We start from the raw sequence: 24,939 nt of genomic DNA, 5'->3' as shown, positions 1-24,939 counted from the left end.
TCGGATCAACTGCCCAGACCTAATTCACGGGAGGGAGGAGGTGGTCAGGGCACCCAGAAGTCGGCTGCATGGTAAAAGCAAATGGCCAAACCAAAAGGAGCTGGAGAATTTGAATTTAGAGGAAATTCTGGGTAAAAACATTTTCTCAAGGAGTTCTCAATTCCTAGTCACCCCACATCTGGGGACCTGGGGACCAAACCTGAGCGTTCCAGAGGAGACATTCAGGTGAAGGATGAAACCCCAGACTTGGCATTTTGCCATAGCGAAGACTCACCCCAACTGTTTGACCCTTGCAGCTTCCCCACATTTTCCCAGACTATCCTAATGGGGAAAGTGGTCACACTGTTCCTTTTCTCTTTATTTTTACAGTTATGAAATCAAATGAAGCGACCCAACCTTTTCATCTGAACAAAAAGGGAAAAGCTGATGCATGAAGAGAGAAAGCATTATGAAGGGTCCTGAGGCTTGTGTGGAGGACTAACACCACAAGGAGTGGGACATTCAAGGTCCTTCCCCAAAGTGCACGTGCACGCCGAGCCCAGGGTCGCACCGATACGCACTCACACATGCACAAGCACACACTCACGCTCGTGCGCACACACACTCTCCGTTCTTCTCTCAATGGCAAACATCCTGCAGATGGCTGACCTGGAACATGTAGCGCCTGAGTTAGAGAAAATGTCTAAAAGGGCATATCACTGACTCCAAACCTACTGCCTCCATTGCCACATAAACCTCATTCAAAAGTTATCCAAAGGGCCACTGAGATTCATTTCTGCATATGCTTTCATTTTTTATTTTTGGAGGGAGAGGAGACACTCCTATGATTTTGTAACATGTACCACCGACTCTGGGCGGGAAGCACTTCAGTGACACTGCCGGTGACACGCGTCACCAGGCTAGGGCCCATTTATACCACATCTAAAGCAAAATTTATGGAAAAGGACAATGGCTACAAATTTGAAGTGAGTATTTCCTAACCCTAACTCAAGTCACCAGACGGTTTCAAGCCAGAAACTTCAATGCAGCCATGTAACCGGCGAGCAGTCAAGCTGGAAACCGGGTATGGCCCTTCAGTAGCCTTTGAATGGAGTATCAGTTGGCTGTAAGAAGAACTACTTAAAATATTTAATTTCAATATGGTCAGAAACAGGCAATTAGAACAAGCAGTCCTTCAATCAGGCAAAGCAGAGAGAAGAGCAACTCCAACCAAACCAAGAACCACAAGGTTGTGGCGTTTTCAAAGGGAATTTAAGTTGGGTCACTAGAATGAACAGGTCTGAGATCCTCCGATTCATTTAAAGAAACCCTGGACACAAACTGTGCTTTAGATTGCTGTGACAGCATGGCTAAGAGGAGAAAGAAGAAAGATGGCGTACATACCATAGGCAGGGGCAGCTGTGCTGTAACCATACGGTGCTCCATAGCCTAGTGCAAAGAAGAAGAAAGCAGATCAGTTCAGAGCAAAGGACAACCAATCAGTACTGGCCCCATTCACCAGTACTGCCTGGCCCAGCACCTTGCGCCCTGAGGACTTCTTCCAGATGTTGGTTGAATGAGAACTATTCCCAGAATGGCCAAACCCTCCATTCCTGCTTAACATGGAAGCTTTCCCCCATGACCTACAAGGTTCTCCTGACGTACCAGAATACCCTTTCTCTTTGCACTTATGACACTGTGTTATAATTATCGACTCCTTGTCTGTGTCCCTACTCGAGTGACAGACACCAAGTCTTAGACATTTTTTTTACGTCAACTTAGCAGAAGGTCTGGCACATACTAACCACTCACTAAATATAATCTGTTGAACAAAGTTGTCTCCTCTCCCTGAACTTACAATCACTCAAGTTAACCAATTTCTTTAAAGCTGGAAAGCAGAACTTCCCAGGTCTCTTCAGAAAATAGTGACAGGACAGGCTGAGGCCTCAAGTGCTGCTGAATGGGCATGTGGATCGGGTTGTGGGCTTGGGGACAAGGTCCATGTCTCCTGGTATCTGACTTCCTGATCCCAGCTCAGTCTCTCAGTAAAATTGACCAAAGTGACATTAACCTCTGGTGCCTATGAGAAAGGCTCATATTATCCACCTGAAGAACAGTGAAGCTTTTGAGCCAATCTGTTCTGGAACTGGTTTCTTATATGTCCTTAAACATGTAATTTCTGAGTTGCCTTTGCATGCCTGTAAAATGAAAACTCTTCTAAGCTACTTTCTCTAGTGTTGTAGGGATTAGAAATACAGTGCTAATAGAAGCCATAATGTTTAATCTTCCAATAAAACAACTTTAAAAATATAAATACTAAATTGCTTGGGTAAAACTTTAGAGAAAATTGGGTTCTAAAACAGAACGAAATCTACATGGGCCCTTCACACTGTACCTAAAACAAATCAAGCCTTTTTAACATTACAAGCCCTTTTCCTATAATCCTTTCTGCTGCTTGCAAGGACTTTTTTCTTCTTCTCTAGCTGCCCAACTGCAACACATCCTGTAGAGCAGGACCAAGTATCAGCTCCTCTGCGAAGTCTCCTGGGTTTGCGGTCTGCTCCTTTGCGCCTCTCTCCGCAGTGTCACAGCTCGCGTCACAGCGCACAGTGTGGATGCAAACGTTCGTTCCTACCCCATATGACTTGCCAAGCATTCAGCAGGGCACATGCTAGTCACCTTCAAATGCCCAGGCCCAAATCTCTTGCTTGAAGCAAAACACTCAAATGTATGCTGAATAAGTAAATTGCTTTCAGGGACTAAGACAAACATTTCCTGAGAGATGGAAATTTTCACTTTTTAGTCTATACTTAAGTCACATAAAACTGGGCATAATACAATGTAGCCTTAGTCTTTAGTCTTCATTGGAGTCTTTAGTGCTCCCTGAACCCTAGATTTCAAGAGGATACGATGCAGCTAAAAGAAGCAGCAGGAAATATGCAGTAGGAACTGAGGCCAAGAGAGAAATTAATACTTTAAAAAGTTTGCATATCACATCTATTCCAGGAAAACGTAGCCAGCTGGATGACTAAGGTTACAGTTTTAAAGGTTTAACCAAAACCTCCTTAAAGAGAGAGAAAACTACAACCACTAAGCTGGTCACTGATCAGGCTGTATGGTTTGAACCCCGACTTCACTATCACTAGGCAAGGTGACTTTGTGCCTGCTATGTCACCACTCTGTAACTGAGTTGGCAGGGGAATGTAATTAAATAATGTATGTAAAAATACTTACTACAGTCCCTGCTGCACAGAATACACTCCGCAAATGGCATATAACCTATTCATAATCTAATTGACCTAACCTGAATCTTCTCTGGGCTACAAAAGAACTTCATTTTTAAAAGCTTCACGAGATAGGCCTTTCACAGAGGTCAATGTGATGACAAAAGAGAAAAGCTACTATAGACAAGCATCCACGCGCGCAGACACGCAGACACACACACACACACACACACACACAGCCTTTCCCAATGACTGCCCCTAGATGATGGCTGGGAGGTAAGCATCCATGACCAGGTGACTGCCGGTGCTCTCAGACAGAGGAAGCCCCCGCGGAACATGTAATCAAAGGCAAGCAAGTTCATCTCGATAACTTGCCTATTATTAATACAAGCTGCTTTCTTGAAATAATGATCGAACGAGGCAAAAGAATATTCATTATCAGTAGAAACAGTGAGATGCCCAGAAGAGTGTCTTAATTTGGGACCTATCAACAGAACCCACCACGCTGAACGTCCTCCTCTGCCATCCCCCTCCCACCTCCTCGTCCTTCAGCATTCGCCTCTGCTTACACGGCACAGTCACTGACCCAGTTCCTCTGGCTGAAAAAGCTGGGAGAAATCCTTGAAACCTCCCTCGTCTTCATTCTCCACATGAAATCCATAATCCATTACATTAATTGTGCTTCTCAGTCTGTCCTTAATGTGGTCGCTTCTTGCCGCCCATCTGCTTCCCCGCACACCTGGGGATGCCTGCACGGTCTCTGGCCCGAGCTATGAGTTTATCAGAACCTTCTAACTTGGCTTCTCACATCTACTTCTGTACCTACAATCCATTCTTCACACTACTGACGAGGATCTTTACAGGAAAGTCTGATGTTGTCATCTCTCCCCTTAGAACCCTTCACGACTTTCCACTACACTTAGCATTCTAAGGCCAAAACCCACACCTTGGCCTCTAGGACTGGGCTGAGTGTCTAGCTTCAGCTCGAATCACTCCCTGTCCCTGTCGTTCCTCTCCTCACCAGCCCCCACCCAAAGCACACACTAGAAGACATTCCTCTAATCCTTCTCACCCGTCAAGTTCCCTGGCCCAGCAGTGTGCTTCCTCTGTGTACAACACTTGTCCAGCCTAGTCTTCTCCAGGTTAATGCTTCCTCCTTCTCTAAAGCTCAGGTCAGGTGACACTTCTTTGGGGGAGGCCTTCAGGCCCCAAAGCCTAGACCCAGTTTCTCTTGTTAAATTCTCTCACAGAACATACCCTTGTCCTTCATCACAACTTTCTCAGTTGATCATTGGGACTATATGATCAGCCTGTCTCACCTTAAGATCATAAGCTGCACAACAGTAAAATCCCGAAGCAGGCACATGTTACTTCAGTGAGCGAATATATTCATTATAGGACACATCTTTGAGGGATCAACTCCTACCAGTATAATCCCCAAACCATATAACCCACAGAACTTCCCGAAGAGCCTATTCTCTTTCTTAAAGAAAGAAAGAGAGGGAGGGAGGGAGGGAGGAAGAGGAAAACACATACACAATCTAAGTGAACTTCTTAGCAATGTTACATAAAAAAATAATGATGGGATAAGATCCAATCCTTCAGAGAATTTCGTCCCGATCAACAATTATAAGCAGTCTACCTGCTAAGTGAAAAGTTCCATACGTTCAATAGGGCAGACGACCTGACTTGAATGAGACAGCTCTACGCCTACTGCTGCCATGACGTCAGTACCAGAACAGCAGGCAGAAGGAGGGCATCTTTTCCCATCTCCCTCAAGCCATGTGGTGAAATGGAAAGAATATAAGCTCTAGAACTGCAAACACCTACATTCAAATCTCTGCTCTGCTGTTGCTATGTCTCAGACCGAGCTAGTTGCCTTCTCTCATTAAACCTTAGTTCCCTCACCTAGGAAATGGAAAGCACTTCTACTTGAGGAAACACTGTGAAGATTAGAAAACAAGTAAGTGAAATCATACACGCCAAAGTATCTGTTGTACCGTAAGCTCTGGATAAATAAGTTTCCCTTTTTCTCTTTTTACACTTCTGTAGACCCTCGCTGGATCCCACACACCGAGTTCAAGAAATGCTGTTACGGCTAGGGACGCCCCAGTGAGGGAGTCTCTCCGCAGCCTTCTTCCTCTCCTGTCACACCCTCCCACCCTCCACCTCCCGCTGAATGCACCCCGCTCGCACGTGTGCACTCCTCAATCTGCGGAGTATTTATTAGCTTCCTCATTGTCAAAATACGTCCCCTCAACCAAATGTAATATTCCTCCTCTGTCACCTCCCTCCAGGATGCCTCCAGTCACTGAGCAGATTCCAGGAGAAAACCTGGACTCTGTGATATTCTGTAGCTTCTCTTCTTCTGAATGTCCATGCACACCCATCTTACACCTATGTTATGTTTCCAGGGATCGCGTTAACCCTGGAGAAGAAAATACATGCTGTTCTTCAAAGTCTGGCCCCGACGAGGAGGCAGACCTCTTACAGGCTATACTCTACCTGGAGCTATGTAGCCAGGAGCAGCTGTAGCCCCAACAAAAGCTCCCCTTGTTAGAGTTCCTCTTCCTCTGCCCCGAACAGCTTGGACTGCTGCAGATACAGCTGTATTCACAACACCCTTTGCCTGTTAAAAATAACAGATTTTCATTACTGAGAGAAATAAGAACTAACATCCCACCATCCCTGTAATGCACAACCTATATGAGAAACCTGAGCCTGTAGATGAGTCAGTGAGTCATCTATGACCTTGAACCTTTAATTTATCATCTGTAAAATAAAAATGACACCTACTTTACAGAGCTGTTCTGAAGAACATTCGGGCACATAAAAGTATGCAAATAACTTCTCCTTTCACTTAAGGGTTACTCAGAAAGAGTTCATTTTCTACACACAAATTTCAGTAGTCAAATTACATCTGTTGTATTTCAGGCCTAACTAAAGTAATCACAGACACTTGATACCCAGGTCTAAAATCCACTGAATTCTCCTCCCAGAGACAAAAACTACACAACCAACCACCAAGAATTATCTGTGAACCTGAGTGGAGTTTAAAAAAAAACAGAACTATGAAGGAAGACCAAAAATGAAAACTCCAGGAAAAGTCATGTGATTTGTGTCTACATCTTCTGCTCTACGTGTATGTGCGTATGTGTATTTACCTGTACCAATCGTTAGATAAACACCGCCTCTAACGTGCCCTCCTGCTCTAAAATGCCATGGGACTCTGGTAAAATCCTAAATCTCTATGTCGATCAGTCTACCACTAATTATACAATGAGGATAATGATATCCTCTTTGTTTTACTTCAGAGGAGAAAAGGCCATTGAGAAAACAGCAAACTCTGAAAAGCAGACTGGATAAGGATAAACGGAACAGAGGGCTGCTAAAACATCCCTTTCCAAAACTGAAATTTTAAGAAAACCAAGAACACCTAGTTTTCAATGAAATGTTATATTTATTTTTTTAATATAAAGACACAACACGGGCATGTGGGTGGCTCAGTCATGAAGTGTCTGCCTTCGGCTCAGGTCATGATCCCAGGGTCTTGGGATCGAGCCCTGTAGTGGGCTCCCCACTCTGCGGGAAGCCTGCTTCTCCCTCTCCCACTGTCCCTTTGCTTATGTTCCCTCTTTCATTGTCTGTCTCTCTCTGTCAAAAAAATAAACAAAATCTTAAAAAAAAAAATAAAAGATACAACAAAAACTCAAAAAACGACCACAATTCCCTCCTATAACCAAGGTGCAGAGCCTCAGAGCTCCCAGTGGAATAAAGTCAACAGTATCCCGAACAGCTTTAACATTCAGAGCATATACACATTTATCTCGTGCTGAAAAGCCATCATCTTTTATTTCTCATGAGAACACCTCTACCACCAGCATAACTGGGGAGAAGACAGTTTCAAGGTCAAATGGATCATGCACAGGGAACAGCCATTTTTCTGTTTGGCTGGGGGGAGAAAATGCAACCCACACATCCAAAATAGACTGCCTCCTGGCTGTCAAGCATATTGAACACAAGAGTTTTAGAGCTTCTAGTATGGAAAATTTCTAAAAATGGGTGAACCTCATGTAGAAAACTTTTTTTTTTAAACACAGTTTAGTCCAAGTAGTCAGGAAGTAACAATCTGGTGGGAGCAGAGTGACTTCACACAAATCAAACTCATGTCTACTAGAACCAAACTTAACTAGTACCTAGTAAGTATTTGCACTTACTTTCTAAACTCTAACATTAACTGACCCAATACAAGATGTAACTCATGGTAAAAAACACTAAAACAAACAAGGCAACAATTATCTTTCTACTAATTTAGCACATTTCCTGGAAGGTTTTAGGGAAATAAACCAATTCTTCTCTCTCCGAATGTGTATCAGGGCAATTTAAACGCTTTATTTGTATTTCATCTCAATAAAAGTTATCCTTGGTTATATTTTGAATCCTAGAATGTAAGCAATGTTTATTACAATAAGTACAAGGCAAGACAAATGTCTAAGATGGCTATAATACGCAACAAAATGCCCACGGTCTTTGGAAGGAGAAGAACCAGTTAGCTGTGGCCCTACGGGCGGCGTCTGCATCTCTTCAGGCCTCATTTCCTCATCTATAAAACAAGATCAACTCTAGCCAGAGTTGCACTCAGCTTATGTAAAAGAAACTAAACAAACAGTTTCGTTCAGAATCTTAAGTAATCTTCCTCCATTAGTCTAAACATTTTTAACCCACTCGTTTCCCCCACATCCTCCATTCAGACATTACTGCCCCAGCACTCTCCACTGGGGAGAGAACTATCTTATATTTAACAATGTATCTCTTTTGCCCTCATAATCAAGCACATAGTACAGGACTAGAAAATATTTTTGAATGCATAAATGAATGAAGACTCTGTTGTCCAAAAGTACGTAATTAGGAGCCCATCTTTCCTAAAGACTTTCTACAGTCCTGGGCCTTCAGCAGGACTGACATGTCCATGTCAGGAATGAACAGAAGCTGTATCAGGCAAAGTTTTACTGTGGCACCTCCAAAGAAAAACACAAAATAAATAATGCAAAAGGACAAAACTGGAAAGGAAATGGAAGTGCATCTTCAGACTCTGATGAAAGTGAGCCCCTACACTCTCGGCAATTTCCCTAAACAGATGCTAACACCTCATTACAAGTCCAGATCCCTCAAGGCTCGACCTGACCAAGAGTGACCGGAAGGCCCCAAATAATGCTAATACCTTCTTTTTAATATATAATTTGCCTATGAAGACCACAGAACAGGGAATATTAAGAAACCCAAAGTAGTCAGGAAGTAACAATCTGGTGGGAGCAGAGTGAGTCCACACAAATCAAGCTCATGTCTACTAGAACCAAACCCAAAGAAAAGGCCAAATGCAAGAAAAAGAAACAACTTCAGGAAAAGCTAAAGTGGCACCAAGAACAGAAAAGGAAATTTAATTTTGGTAACTCATACCTGAGGGATAATCTTCTTTTTCTTATTATTTGCTGCATTGGGTCCAGAAAACAGCTTCTCCAGGGCAGCTAAAGCTGCACTTGCCTTTGCCACTTTCTTATTTGGACCTGCACCTCTGAATTTCTGTCCATCTACTTCTACCTAAAATCAAGAACAACACTCTGCAATTATCCCATGCAATTCCTCTGTGTGGTTTTAATTTAAATGTACCACAACACAGAAAACACCAAAAGTCAAATAGTGCCACAAGAATTAACTCAGACTCAAACTTTTTTACATATAACCAAGGACAGCCTATGTCTGTGAGGGAAAGCATGGTGGGCTTGAATGCAGATACACACCTCCATTACAAAGCGTTTGTCATGGCTTCCACCAGTCTCCGAGATGAGTTCATACTTAAGACCTCTTCTTTTTTCATTGAGCTCCATGACAGGATTTTTGCCACTTGCTGTGAGGATAGGGCCCTGAGTTCTGACCTAAAAGGAGGTTCAACCAAGTAAGATTTTAAAGTATTAAATTTCTTATTGATATAATTATACTATGTTTTGCTTGAAAAGAGGCTCAAAAATTACACTTTAAAGCATTTATAGATTAGGATGTGATCACCTCTACATACAAAATGACAAAATATCGTTAAAGGTATAGAAACTCCGTAAGCAACAAACATGGCAGTCAGTCATCCAGCCAGCCTGCCCCTAAAGCCGGGCGGTCTCAACACTGTTCAAGAGCAATGTGGCCTCGCCATTACATGGTACTCTAGGATCTGCTCCGTGGTGTTCATGATCTAAGAATAAAACTTTAAATGACTAACAAAGTGGACAAACAGTTGAGATTCACCTGACACCTGAGTATTCACTGATTTTCATCTTGAGGGTTATGAAGAAATAACTCAGTTTGGGAAATGGGAAGAAAATGTTCCTACACAGCTCTCAGTTCTCTCAAAAGAGACTTACGGGCACCTAAGGTAAAAACAGTAGGCTACAGACTCTGGACTCTGAAATTTAAAAATAAGAATAAAAACAGTCACTCCTTGCTCAAAGGAGCTAAAGTATAGTGGGAGGGACAGACATAATCACTGTAAAACAGTGTATTTTATAGAACAGATGTATGTTATGGAAACAGAGAAGCAGCACTCATTTTCTAGGGCAATCAGGATAGTTTTCCTGGAAGTGACATTCAAATCTGAGCTTAAACCTTAAAGAGGTGGAAACTAAGGAGAAGGGCAATCTTGACAGAAGAAACAGCCATGGAAAGGCCCAACAGAAGAAAAGAACATCTGTTCGGGCAATGGCAAGAAGCACAGTTTGGCTGTATAAAGGAGTGAGCACAGGAAGGTAGGACCTGTCTAGAAATGCCCTTGATGGTGCCAATTCATAAAGGACTTTGCATGCCATGCAAATGAGCTTTGCCTTTGTATGAATTATGGGAAGCCACAGAGGGACTTTAATCTAGAAAATTCAGGGTTAGATTTGTGTTATAGAAAAGTCATGACAGGAGTGGCAGAAAGAACTGACTAGAAGAAGGATTAAGACTACAGTAACGGAAAAAAAAAAAAGGAATTCATCTGAGAGTGTGAAGCCTCAAATGACGAGAGAGTGCAGCACCAAAAATAAAAACAAACCACAAAATACTGCACCTATAATTTGGAGAAAGGAGAGACCCAAAGACTGAGCACTTTTTAAGGTCAGAGATCATGTTTTTAATTCTACCATAGCAATTGCTCAAGAAATGTCGTACAAAGAAATGAATGCCCTAGGGGCACCTGGGTGGCTCAGTCAGTGGTTAAGTGGCTGCCTTCAGCTCTAGTCCTGATCCCAGAGTCCTGGGATGGAGCTCCCCGCTCAGCTGGAAGTCTCCCTCTCCCTCTGCCCCTCCCCCCATGCCCATGCTCTATCTCTCTCCCCCTCAAATAAATAAATAAAATCTTAAAAAAAAAAAAAAAAAAGAAAGAAATGAATGTCCCAAACAATTATTATGTATACAAACCCAATGGACAGCAAGATTCTCTTAAACTATTCTAATGCTAATTTGATAAGTGGTTAATGCTGTAGAAAAAGAAATGAAACACTGGACAACTTTGCAAGACAAATTTAATAAACATGCCTAGGTCTTCTGCAATTAAAAAAAAAAACTCACTTCTTGAAGAGTTATTGTAATCTACATTTTTTTAAATTTCAAAGCAAATTTCTAGTCTTCATCTTTAAAAGGTAATGAGTAATTTGTGAAACTAGGTCTATGGTAATCACTCTCTGCTTTCCAAATCTGAAATCACTTTTATAAAAATGAGTCAAGACATACAAACATTTGCATTTTAATATTTTAATTTTAAATGAAGAATAAGGGGTTTCTTTCCCCCAACCTCCATGCCATTACTACATTACCTAGAAACGAAGCATACATGTATTCCTACCAAAGGCACCAGACATGCACGTGGCTGCTATCAGTGCCGCCTACACTGCTCTCTCTCTCTCCCTAATTCCCCTGAACTTAACAGTCTCAGCTCATAATTAATGAGCTCTTTCTTCTCTAAGTATTTGTAACACTGCCAGAAAAATATCTTGCCCTGCCTGTGACTATCACCTGTGAATGACTGGTGAAAAGCCACCTGAAAAGCCAGGTGCCAGGGCTCCTCCACAGTATCCCATGAAAAGTCAGACGAGGGCATCTGGGTGGCTCAGTGGGTTGAGCCTCTACCTTCTGCTCAGGACATGATCTCAGGGTCCAGGATCGAGCCCCACATTGGGCTCTCTGCTCAGCAGGGAGCCTGCTTCCCCCTCTCTCTCTGCCTGCCTCTCTGCCTACTTGTGATCACTCTCTCTGAATAAATAAATAAATAAAATCTTAAAAAAAAAAAAAAAAGTCAGACGAGGCTTCCATAGGCCTCAGCCTCCATCTTTCCCCACACACTGGCCCACCTGGCACCTCTCAAACCTGTACTTTCACAGTCTCAGGTCATCAGACCTCCTATTCCTTTGACCCCAAATGCCTTCTTTCCACCTCTTTTCCGCATAGCAAAATCCTACACATCACCTCAAACTTGACTCACATTTTACTCCCTTTGATTTACAAGTGTCTGGGTTTCCTGATCAATTCTTCTTTTGAGATTTTTACATTATTATGTTCACTTTGCCATCACAGTACTTATCACATTACATTATAATTAGTTATGGAGATCTCCGTTGTGCTTCCAGCCTGAGAACGTTTTAAGGCTCTGGACGCAATTTCTGCAGCATCTGGCAGTAGCAGGCACTACAAAAGGTTTATAGACTGAAAATATTATGGCCCACTAAGCGTTTGATAAGTACTCATTCCCACAAATGAAAAAGAAAATTTTTTAATTTAATGTAACCTCTTGCTGTTACTTTAGAGCAGAATGCGGTAAATACGGGCTCCACGAATTCCCAGAACTGCCATCTACTCAGTACTTAGATTTCTGCCCCATTCTATTATCTGTGGCAATAAGCTCATTTGTTAGAACTTACTCAGAGTCTGAGGAACATCCTAGATCAGGCTATGCCTTCCTCAAGGCTAGATCGGCTCCATGAGGACCCACTGCCTCCCAGAGCTCGGCACAAACTTCAAATAATCCTAAATTCCCTCTGCTAGACCTTCTGGTTTTTCACTGTTTAGCTATTGTTGATACATTTTTTTTTAAAAGATTTATTTATCGGGTGGGGGGGAGAGTGAGCACAGGGAGACAGAATGGCAGGCAGAGGCAGAGGGAGAAGCAGGCTCCCTGCTGAGCAAGAAGCCCGATGTGGGACTTGATCCCAGGACGCTGGGATCATGACCTGAGCCGAAGGCAGCTGCTTAACCAACTGAGCCACCCAGGCGTCCCTGTTGATACATTTTAACTGTGAAATAAATACTGGAAGGAACTTCCATGGCCAGCAAAAGGAAAATGCTAGTTAAATACATTCATGTGTTGTGTACTATACAGTTATGTTAACAGGTTTTTTAAAGTTAAGTGGAAAAAAAAAAAAAAGATGTAAAACTGCATGACTGCCCCCCCCCCAAAAAAGGCTAGATAAAAATAAATCAAAATATTAATAATGGCTGTCTCTGGAAATATATACATCTGTATATGCTTTTGATTTTCTTCTTTATACTTTTCCACATCTCTAATTTCCTACAATCTAAATACACTCCATTTTTTTCTAAGGAAAAAAATACATATAAATATACCTCTAAGGTACTGGAGGTTTCAGTTGTAGAATTTCCAGTATTATTGCTTGAGTTTGAAGACACTGTTTCATTTTTGCCTTCATTATCTGATTTTTCATCGGAACTCATACATTCAATATCTGCGTCAAAGCCCGTTGGGTATCCCATTGCTTGTAACACCTGTACAAATTACAGTAAGACTCAGTTTTACTCAAACATCAGAAACCACAGAGAAGGGATGAAATACTGAATATAAGTTTCAAATCCATAACATCTGAATGCAAGAGCGAGGGGTGCTAAACCTACAAATCCTTGTAAACTAAGTTTACCTACTGAAGGTTCACCACAGAGAATGGGAAAACATCCTCAGAGTAATAAGGTTTAAGTAAAGGATTAAAGAAATGCAAACCTGAGGCTACTACTGGGTCATTTAATTTGAAGGCTGGGGATAGAGAAACAGAATAGCCACTTTCAACCAAGGAGGTGAGGGGAAAAGTAAAATAACATAATGAAAACGTACAATGGACTATAAAGGAAAAGACCTGGCAGTCTAATCCTGCATTTCTCCTCTGGTCCTTAATTTTCCAATCTGGGAAGCAGGAAGACTGATTAGCTGACCTCTAAATTCTATGATTCGATCCACAAGGGGAAATCAGCACAGAAAGGGAATCAAGAAGTCTTCATATTGGAACCAGTTTGCCTGTTAATTATATAATATCTGAAGCTTTCTACTACTGACCTCCTTGCTTTCAGTTTAAACCATAATCAATATTTGAAAGAAAGGATTCAGTCTCGATATTTATTTGCTATACTAGGTGAATCAGGAACAATATTAGGCTTGTATTTCCAACCCTGCCCCTCAAGGCCTAGGTACATTATGGCTTCCTCCAATGTCCATCCTTCTTCTTCTTCTTCTTCTTCTTTTTTTTTTTTTTAAGATTTATTTATTTATTTATTTGGCAGAGAGCGCGAGAGAGAGAGAGATCACAAGTACACAGAGAGGCAGGCAAAGAGAGAGGGGAAAGCAGGCTCCCTGCTGAGCAGAGCCCAATGTGGGGCTCAATCCCAGGACCTGAGCTGAAGGCAGCGGGCTCAATCCTCAGATCATGACCTGAGCTGAAGGCAGCGGCTTACCCCACTTGAGCCACCCAGGCATCCTAATGTCCATTCTTCTTATATTACCATTTAATGCCTGGCATTTCTTATTTTTTTTAAATAAAGTTTTCTGAAGAGTGTTTGTGTGTGTGTGTGTGTGTGTGTGTGTGTGTGTGTGTCTGGGAGCATGCACGTGCCCATGCGCAAACACACATGTAAGCATGGCTTTTAGTATCTCCTGCCAGGTTATACAGCTTTTTAGAGGTTTACAAGAAAATACATTCTAGCATTTTTAAAAGCCTCTTTCAAATAGGCTAATATTGCACTGTCAGTTACTAATTTAAAGGTTTATATCAAAACATATGGATAGGTTCCTAAACATCTCTGTATTTGTTTTCAGCTTTTGACTAATGTTTTACATGCTAGAGTATAAAAGCAATATCATATTTCTTTACTATTCCAACTATACTTAGTGTCTCAAAAAACAGTTATGATAGTCCCACAAATGAGAGACCAGGCAACCAAAACTTTCAAATGCAATGGCATCTTCTAGAATGGATTCTGCCAATATAAATAAAATAGTACATTAGTAAAAAAACGGACATAAGTAGAACTTTGAACCAAGAGAATTTGAAATTAATTCACCCAATTCATAAGGAAACTCTGGCATTCTGTTGAACATTTCAAATCATAAGTCAATTCTTTGTAATCACTTGGAAGAAAGCCAAGAACCTCTTTTCAATATCTTAAGTTTTAGAAGTTCTCAGTAGTACTATAAAACTAAGTATATCAATATCATTCGGCTTATCCTCATCAATATTTTATGAAGAAAACACCTCCACTGTATGAGTCCTGTAAATATGCTCTCCCTGCAAAACCCCATCTCTGAAAGAACAGTTATCAGTTTGGAATGAACACTAGCTAATACAGGCTAAAAGTCAAGAGTCACAAATAAATTTGATTTGTTTATTCCAATAAAAACGAAAGACATGCAGCTTTTCCAAATTTAACATAGACAGTTACAATTAGTTTAAGGTGACTTACTTAACACCACTTCTCCCTGGGCTTTTCTCACGTATCATATTCATTTATTTGTTATTGTAGCAACATACTTCACTACACTATAATTTATAAAACTGATGGGATAATCTCAAGGGATACAGTGTATTTGCAATACTGACCAACTAACAAAAAATGTCAAATTACATCATTTTTCTATTATTAGCTAGTATATGCTACAAACGTTTTAAAAAATAATAATAAAAGTAATGAGTTCTCAGACCTCTAAAACCGAAGTTTGCTTGGAATCAATACTGAAGTCAACAAATTGATACATGAATAAAGTGAGCTTCACATGTCTGGTGAAAAAATCAAATCTAATAAATCAATTGGGCTGAAAAATCACAAGATTATTCCTGGAAACAAGGTGACTGGGAAATCAGTTAACAATACCTCTTTTTCCCCCCTAGAAGGTGGTTAAGGCTGGGAAAGCTGATAACCTCAAAGACTACAGGACAAAAGTGAAATGAAAACAAACTGTACTCTATGGCTCTCCACTCAAAAGAAAGTCCTAGAGTTCCTGGATGGTGGAGAGCTGAGGGCTGCAGGAACCTCTCCCAAAGAGCCTCCACTCCCTGCCCTCTTCTAGCTGACCTTTTCTCCACAATGACTACGATTCTTTTCATGGAATATGGCTGATTATGTTCTTTGTGAGGGACTATTGGAAAAAAACACTGGAAGAGGAAATCAAAGATTGGCAACAGATCTCCATCACTTCAGGGTGTCTGCAGCTGGCGGGCCAGGCTCCTATGACAGGAACCACTTTTTCGTATTTTGTTTTCATTTGATTCTCCGGGGTGATTTGTCATGACAGGTACAGATTCCTACCAAGCTTACTTAGTAGTAAGAAATCTAAGGATTTTTATCTAGCAGGATCTACTTTGATAAACACATATTAGATATAAAACACTCTCAAATTCATTTGTAAAAGAGAGCTTGAAACTTGTATATAAATGGCAAGTTGGCAATATACATATATGCCTGACATATATGTGTGTGTGTATGTGTATATATATATATATATATATATATATATATATATATATATATAAAATATATATATATTATATATATAATATATATATATTATATTATATATAATAGAAAGCCCAATACCTTTTTAGTGAATTAATGGATCATTCAAATATGACCTTTAATCTAGAAATTTCATTCTGGAATGTATCCTTAATTGTTTCTTTTGTTTTTTTAACGTAAACTCTACACCCAACATGGGGCTTGAACTCACAACCCCATGATCACTAGTCGCATGTTCTACCAATAGAGCCAGCCAGGTGCTCCTAGAATATATCTTAAGGGATAATTAGACTAGTTTAAATTTAAAGATATAAAGCACCAACTGGAAGCATCTAAATCTAAAATCATCAGTTACATTACAGTAGATTGAAAATAAACATCAGGCCATCACTAAAAAGGAGAACAAACTTTGCGATAACTATTTAAAAAACTCATATTCTTAGATGAACAAAAATAATATTTGTTTTAATTATATATTTTGTATACACACTACGTAGGTCCCACCACTCCTTATCTCAAAGTCTTGGGGCCAGACTGTTTTGGGAATTCATAGTTTTTCAGAGTTTAGAAAGCTAATACAAAATATTTACTATATATTTTCTGAATCTCTAGTTGAGTTCAGATGCTATCCCATGTTTGTGCAAAGGAACATATAAAATATTCACACTAAATGGAATAATGAAGACTAAAAGTCGTTCTACATCAATTCAGGTCAGATTTTCCCATCAAGTGAGTTTTCATCAAACCTCGGAAATTATTTTTCATTTTCAGCACATTCTGGGTTTTGGAACTGCAGATTAAAAAAGGTGGGGGTGCTTGGAAAAAATACATGCCAAAATGTTAATAGTAGTTATGAGAACAAATAGCATCTAAGTCCTGTCATATTACAAAATCTGCTATTCTTAGTTCCCAAATTTTACTGAATTGCAAGTTGATGTGAGGCCACCAGCTTACATTAAAGGCAATAACCCACAAATTGTCACTGCATCACATATGATGTTAAAGGATGTCACTGCAATCCTCTTTTATGAAGACCCACTCAAGGAGAAAACCCACTTGACCTCTACACCAAAACAACTATGATTCTTATAATCAACTATTCTTATGTCTGTTCTTATGCCACTGTGAAGGGATATTTCACAAGCTTTTTGAGTCAGATCCTAGAGAACTGAGATTTGAATTTGTGACTCAGTCTCAGCATACATTACAGCTAAGTTATTGAACTGTATTTTTAGCTTTATTCCTGGATTCATTTTTTCTGCCTCATTTTAAACTCATACTATTTCATCATACTTGAAGCGCCCCTTTTATAAACAAGACACAACATAAAGAGTATGTTGTTTTATATGTTTACAGATTAGTTATTATTTTCCTACACTGTGCACTTATTACTACCTGCCTTATCATTTATTCATTTGTATATTTGTTGTCTGTCTCCAATCCTTTCCACACTAGAATGCAGGCTCTAGAAGGCCAAGGGGTTTGTTTTATTCACTACTGTATCCTTAGAATCTAGGATAATGTTTACATCTATGTTAATAATCCTTATAAAATGGAATGATCATGAAAACAGACCAATTCTATCTTATGCTATACTGTTACATAACAGAACTTTTCTTAAATTAAAATTGATCTTTGACATTTCTATATATGTCTGTAAGAGAGCAAGTATACTAAAAATTCCAGGATTTAGGGACTTTCTACAAACCTATAAACAACCATGATTGGCTGGTTTAATCCGGGACTGCATTCCCTATAGAAATACTCTGAAATACAGTAAAAGCACCAAATGCATGAAGATAATAATTAAATTTATTTACGACCAGAAAAGTCTGCAAACAGCAAAATATTCAATGAATAGTAAAATGTCTAAACAAATAATAGTATATCCATATCAGGTTAATCATACAGCCATTAAAAATTATTTGTGAAGATTCTAATAATATAAGAAAACACTGATGTCACAGTAAATGAAAAAAAAATCAGAGGATAAATTATATACACTGTCAGCTCAACCTAAACAAACATCCTATATGTAAATATTAATGATCTGCCCCATGGTTTTTGTCTTTACTTTTCTCTGCATTTCCCAAATTCTATATAATCAATACATATTATTTCATAACCAAAAAAATTTTTTATAATCTAGAGGTGACAAAAATCTTCAAATCATTATCATTAAAATCTTTAAAAATTCTGTTATTTTCGAAAAGTAAGCACCTTATTTACAACATAAGATAACAAAACCCTGCTAAATAAAAGCAATACTGTACCTTCACTGCTACATGAAGTTTTGCTGTTTTCTTGGATGGTCCTGAGGCTTCGTATGTTGTACCGTCCACATCTACAGACATTGTGAAGACTGGGGCATGGACAGGGCCAGACTGAGACAAGAGCTTATACTGAAGCCCAGGCCTGATCTGATTTAGTCTCATTAGTGCGTTCATAAGGTCTATTGCTTTACTATCCAGAACTGTTTAAAACAAAACAAAAATAAGGTAAGAAATTAAACCATTTTGATTTTAATCTTTGCATCTGTAGATTCTAAGTGACCACTACAAATTCAACAGGCTTTAAAAAACAAGAATTTGAAAACACATACATAAATTATTTTCACTTCATAAGTAATTGTAAAATCACGTTAATTATACTAACATTTCATTGTACACGTGATATGAACTACTATAGCATCAATTTTTGTTTGTCAATACTAATATATCTGAAGCAATGAAGCCTGAAAAGAAAATAAAGTTATCTAATCATCAATCTCTCAGGTAAGATATAGTCTTAAAACTCCAATTCAAATCAAATTTGTCACTTTGGAATTTTTATCTTTCTATCTGAGACTACAGATCTTTTCAGTTCTCTAAGAAGAAAGGTTTTATGTACTTTTCCGTAAGTTTCGTTTCATCTTCTTATTGGGATCTTTATCATCCCCTAATCCATCTTCAAATGGCCTCTTCAGAGCTGAAGACCCAGCACCTAAAAAAATTATGAGAGATTATCAGTCAAAACAATGTGTGTACTTACTCTGCCAAATGTAGCTAATATGTTCAGGAAGGAAAATCTTAGGAATAAACAAACACCACAGTATTTTCACTGATAAATTACCACATATATAATTTTATAATAGCAAAAATTCTTTTTTTTTTTAAAGATTTTATTTATTTATTTGAGAGAGATTTATTGAGAGAGATCACAAGCAGGCAGAGAGGCAGGCAGAGAGAGAGGAGGAAGCAGGCTCCCTGCTGAGCAGAGAGCCCGATTCGGGGCTCGATCCCAGGACTCAGAGTTCATGACCTGAGCCGAAGGCAGCAGCTTAACCCACTGAGCCACCCAGGCGCCCCTATAATAGCAAAAATTCTTAAATGAATCTCTATGAAATAATTTAATACTATCCCTTTATATCAGTATTTATTTTCCTATTTATTCACATGTACTGATAAACATTTGCACAAATATCTTTGGATTTTTTACACCTGTATATGCATGAACAGGAAAAAATCTAGAAAGATATATATCAAAATGTTAAAGGCAGTTATCTCGGGGAAAGGACTTATTTTTATTTATGTCTTTTCAGATATGTCTGTAATTTATTATTTGTATAAATTTTTAAGCCCACATATTAACATCTTATTCTTTGGGGACTCTAATTCTCATACTACAAACCATCCTTTTGTCTGCCTACTCAAATCCTACTCAAGATTTTATTTACATAATCAAAGTAATGTGGTACTGGCACAAAAATAAACACACAGATCAATGGAACAAAATTGAAAGAAAACCCAGAAATAAACCTACACCTATATGCTCAATTAATCTTCAACAAAGCAGGAAAGAATACAGAATGGGAAAAGGACAGTTTCTTCAACAAATCGTGTTGGGAAAACCGAACAGCCACACCAAAAAAAAGAAACTGGACCACTTTTTTACACGATACATAAAAACAAAATTCAAAATGGATTAAAGACATAAATGTGAGACCTTAAACCATAAAACCCTAGAAGAGAACACAGACAATAACCTCTTTGACACTGGCCACAGCAACTTTCTCCTAGATATGTCTTCTGAGACAAGGGAAACAAAAACAAAAATGAACTATTGGGATTACATTAAAATAAAAAGCTTCTGCACAGCAAAAGAAACAACAAAACGAAAAGGCAACCTATGGAATGGGAGAAGATATTTGCAAATGACCTATCCAATAAAGGGTTAGTATTGAAAATATATAAAGAATTAACACAATTCAACACTCAAAAACCAAACAATCCAATTTAAAAATGGACAGGGCTGCCTGATTGGTTCAGTCCGTGGAGCATGTGACTCAATCTCAGAGCTGTGAGTTCAAGCGCCACAGTGGGTTTAGAGATTACTCTTAAAAAATAAAAAAACAAAAAAACAAAAACCAACAGTGGACAGAAGACATTTCTTCAAAGAACACATACAGATGGCTAACAAACACATGAAAAGATGCTCAACAGCACCAGTCATTGGGGAAATGCAAATCAAAGCTACGATGAGCTACCACCATACAGTATGGCTAAAATAAAAAAACACAAGAAACAACAAGTGTTGGTGAGGATGTGGAGAAAAAGGAACCCTCTGCACCACTGGTGGGAATGCAAACTCATGCAGCCACCACGGAAAACAGTATGGAGGTTCTTCAAAAAGTTATAAATATAAAACTACTCTCTGATCCAGCAATCATGCTACCAGGTTACCCAAAGAATACAAAAACACTAATTCAAAGGGATAGAAGCACCCTGATGTTTACAGCAGCCTGATTCACAACAGCTAAAAGACATGGAAGCAACTCAAGTGTCCACCAACAGATGAATGGGTAAAGATGTGGTGTGTGTGTGTGTGTGTGTGTGTGAAGATAAACATACAGTATATATCTCATTCTTTATTTTATATACACACACACCCTGGAATATTATTCAGTCATTAAAAAAAAGAATGAAATCTTGTCATTTGCAATGACACGGGTAGAGCTAGAAAGTATAATGCTAAGCGATAAGTCAGTCAGAAAAAGCAAACACCATGTGATTTCATTCACACATGGAATTTAAGAAACAAAACAAATGAGCAAAGGGGAAAAAGGAGAGAGAGAGAGAGAGAGATTAAGAAACAGACTCTTAATTATAGAGAACAAAGTGATGGTTAACAGAGGGAGGTGGGGTGAGGGTTGAGTAAACGGATGAAGGGGACTAAGGAGTGCACTTGCCATGACAAGTACCGGGTAATGTATAGAACTGCTGAATCATTATATTTTATACCTAAAATATAACACTGTAAATTAACTAACTAGAATTAAAATAAAAACTTCAAAAAAAAGATTTTATTTACAGTCCATCTTCAACTTTCCTCTCATCTCAACCTTTTAAAACAATTTCTAAGTTATCAGAAACAGTGTCAAAAAAAAAAAAAAGAAACAGTGTGACATGCAGTCTTATGCCATTGCCTACGTCAAATACAGAGATGTATTTCCACTACACTTGGTGAACATCAAAGATACTTTCTCCTTCTCTTTTATTTTATAAACTAACATGAGGACTTATAAATGATATAATGGGTGTGGAAAAGAAAACTAACTGAACTGATTACCAATTTCTTGAACAAAGCAGCTAGCTGATCACACTGTCAGGCATAAGGGAGGAACCTGGCTGTCGAAGTTCAAAACAATCAAGGAAAAGCTCATCAGTATGTGTAAGGACTTTAAAGAACTCTGTGTCTTCAACTTAAAAGGTCGTTGCTGGACTTTTCCAAAAGGTAAGTTATACTCAAGAGATTCATTCCACAAGATTTCCAGATACTTCTAGTGAAACTCTGTAATTATACTGAGATTAACTATATATTCTCTGATCATCAAGATTTACTGTCCCTTGTGGTAAACACTGACCCAGCATTTGCTTGAGTCAATACTTATCACTCAGGGTCAATCAATCTTGATGTTCTCCTCAATAAGAACAATATTTGCGGGGCACCTGGGTGGCTCAGTGGCTTAAGCCTCTGCCTTTGGCTCAGGTCATGGTCTCAGGGTCCTGGGATCGAGTCCCATGTTGGGCTCTCTGCTCAGCGGGGAGCCTGCTTCCCCCTCTCTGTCTGCCTCTCTGCCTACTTGTGATCTCTCTCTCTCTCTCTCTGTCAAATAAATAAATAAAATATTAAAAAAAAAAGAACAATATTTGCTTGTAACTGCTTAGTATCATATTTCACTTCTGTTACATAAAACTGTGAGCATGCCAGTCTCCCAGAATGGAGTTCTTATGAGATAAAAGTTAAAAAAGGAATGATGTCTATTCGATCACTCTTACTCATTAAGCTACATTAAAAACTGCTTCCTGATTGCCTGGAAATCACAAACTGGCTTAAACACACAGATCTATTCTCTAAATCCTGCAGTTACATAAAGAGAGTTCCACAGATTAATAAGCTTCATTCTACCATCCCAGCCCCAGGGTTGTAAAATCTGGTGTTAATCATAATAGTAATGTGAGCAAAAAAATAGGCTTGCTTTACAAAAAGCCAAGAAGTTTTCAGTCTCTATAATGTCTAGAAATGAGAAGTGATCATTTGAGAGGCAACAGTTTTGAAAAATAGTATGTACGGGTAAGCCCGGTGGTGGATATTAAGGAGGGCATATATTGCATGGAGCATTGGATATGGTGCATAAACAATGCATTTTGGAACACTGGAAAAAAAAATTAAAGTAAATTAAAAAAAAAAAAAAGAAAGAAAAATAATATATGAACTTACCATATGCCTGGCACTGTGCTTAATACCTTAACTGTAAATGTCGTCACTTAAATGGATTAACTTATTTAATCCTCACAAGCACCTATGAAGCCCATGCTTTAATCATAATTTCATTCTTATATTCATTCAACAATAAATATTAATTGAGCATTTCCTTTCTTTTTTCCTTTTTAAAGAAGGGGGGGGGCGGCGCAGAGAGAATCTTAAGCAAGTTCCACTCCCAGCGCAGAGCCTGACAAGGGGGCTTGATCTCATGACCCAGACCTCATGACCTGAGTCGAAATTGAGAGTCAGATACTGAATTGACTAAGCCACTTAGATGCCCCTAACTGAGGACAATTTTAGGTGCTGGACATGTAACAGAACAAAACGATGTCTCCTGGAGTTTAGGCACAGAGGTGGAAACTAACTCCATGTCATACGATGGACAGCAAATGGGAGAAAAAGATGAGACTTGATGGGGTGGAGGTGTTGCTATTTTGTACGTGGTGCTCATCACTGATACGGTGACCCTCTGATGAAGACCTATTGAAAATAACAGAGTGAGCCATTCAGCAATTTGGGGAAGAACCCCAGGCAAAGAAAACAGCAAATACAAAGGTGTTAAGATAGGAACATACTGAAAAATACCATAAAGGACTGAGTGGTTGGAGTAGCCTAAAAAAGAAGGGGACGATTACAGAAGACAAGGAGGAGCAGTAACGATCAACCTAGCTACCACCAATTCACTAAAGGAACTTTTACAAAATACTTAAGTTCCACTTACCAGTATGAGAAGTAAGTAAATTCAAAAAGCCTTCCTGGGGGGGCGCCTGGGTGGCTCAGTGGGTTAAAGCCTCTGCCTTCAGCTCAGGTCATGATCTCAGGGTCCTGGGATCGAGCCCCACATAGGGCTCTCTGCACAGGGGGGAGCCTGCTTCCTCCTCTCTCTCCGCCTGCCTCTCTGCCTACTTGTGATCTGTCTTTCAAATGAATAAATCTTTAAATAAAAAAAAAAAAGCCTTCCTGGGAAAAACAAAAAAGAAATTCCTACAAAATGTAGGAGAAAAAACAAGCTACTCCTGGACACTAAAGAACTGTGCAGTCAAGATCTGCAAGATAAAGGAAACTGGGCACTAGAGGCCGTATTTCCCCTAGGTGCATTCTCCAAATCCAGAAGAAGCCACTAATAGGAACTGGACCAAGTAATTTTCAGCAGGCACTCAGGACACAGGGGTCAAAAACTGAAGTTCACCAAGCAAAGAAGGCCCGCTGAATCCCCCACACTGGGGACTGGGCCTCTGCAATATCATACACTGGAAGTAAATAAAATAGAAAATAGTCTGCATCACACATGGACTCAAGCCCATCTTAATCCCTAATTTCATTCAAATGATCCAGGATCACCAATTCCACTAGCCATCACCCAGAAACAAATGTAAATCCTCCAAAATATCGTTATTCTAGCTTTTAAATTCTCTACAACTGCTCATTTAAAGTCTCCAGCACTCACAATAACTAAGTAAATGAGAAGACAAGATAATGTGATCAAAAATCAAGGGACAGAGCAGACAACAGAAACAGACCCAAAAGGGACCCAAATGATTGAGTTCTCAAAAACGCACTTTATGAAGAAGAATGATTAGGGGCACCGGGGTGGCTCAGTCAGTAAGCATCTGTCTTTGGCTTAGGTAAATGATCCCAGGGTCCTGAGATCAAGACCCTCATTGGGCTCCCTGCTCGGCATGAAGCCTGCTTCTCCCTCTCCCTCTGCTGCACGCTCTAATAAATAAGTAAAATCTTTTTAAAAAAAAAGAGAGAGAGAGAAATATCAAAGGACAGAAATCATAAAAAGTATGTTCTCAGGTGGCAGAATAAGCAAGTACACAAAAAGAGATAACTTGAAAATCCTCATTTGTCTGGAAATGAAACGATTGCATCTAAATGGCTCATGTGTCAAAGAGCTGATAACAAGGGAAAACAAAAAATAGTTCTAACTAAGAATGAAAATACTCATGTTGGGACGCCTGAGTGGCTCAGTTGGTTAAGCAGCTGCCTTCAGCTCAGGTCATGATCCCAGCGTCCTGGGATCGAGTCCCACATCGGGCTCCTTGCTCAGCAGGGAGCCTGCTTCTCCCTCTTCCTCTGCCTGCCATTCTGTCTGCCTGTGCTTGCTCTCTCCCCCCCC

General features: G+C 39.5%; 1 protein-coding gene across 3 annotated transcripts in view; it reads right to left on the bottom strand.

The window, feature by feature from the left end:
* STRBP (spermatid perinuclear RNA binding protein) overlaps nucleotides 1-24,939 on the bottom strand; it is a 146,157-nt gene that overhangs the window by 17,198 nt on the left and 104,020 nt on the right. For all 3 annotated transcript variants that reach the window (XM_059410851.1, XM_059410849.1, XM_059410850.1), the window contains exons 11-17: nucleotides 18,903-18,995; nucleotides 18,287-18,486; nucleotides 12,846-13,004; nucleotides 9,002-9,136; nucleotides 8,661-8,801; nucleotides 5,709-5,832; nucleotides 1,384-1,428 (exon numbers count right to left, since the gene is read on the bottom strand). In XM_059410851.1, coding sequence (XP_059266834.1) covers nucleotides 1,384-1,428; nucleotides 5,709-5,832; nucleotides 8,661-8,801; nucleotides 9,002-9,136; nucleotides 12,846-13,004; nucleotides 18,287-18,486; nucleotides 18,903-18,995 — 897 coding nt within the window. The remainder of the gene's footprint in view (nucleotides 1-1,383; nucleotides 1,429-5,708; nucleotides 5,833-8,660; nucleotides 8,802-9,001; nucleotides 9,137-12,845; nucleotides 13,005-18,286; nucleotides 18,487-18,902; nucleotides 18,996-24,939) is intronic.

Source organism: Mustela nigripes, chromosome 9 (assembly GCF_022355385.1).
Source record: "Mustela nigripes isolate SB6536 chromosome 9, MUSNIG.SB6536, whole genome shotgun sequence".
Taxonomy (NCBI): Eukaryota; Metazoa; Chordata; class Mammalia; order Carnivora; family Mustelidae; genus Mustela; species Mustela nigripes.
This window is presented reverse-complemented; position numbering and strand designations above follow the sequence as displayed.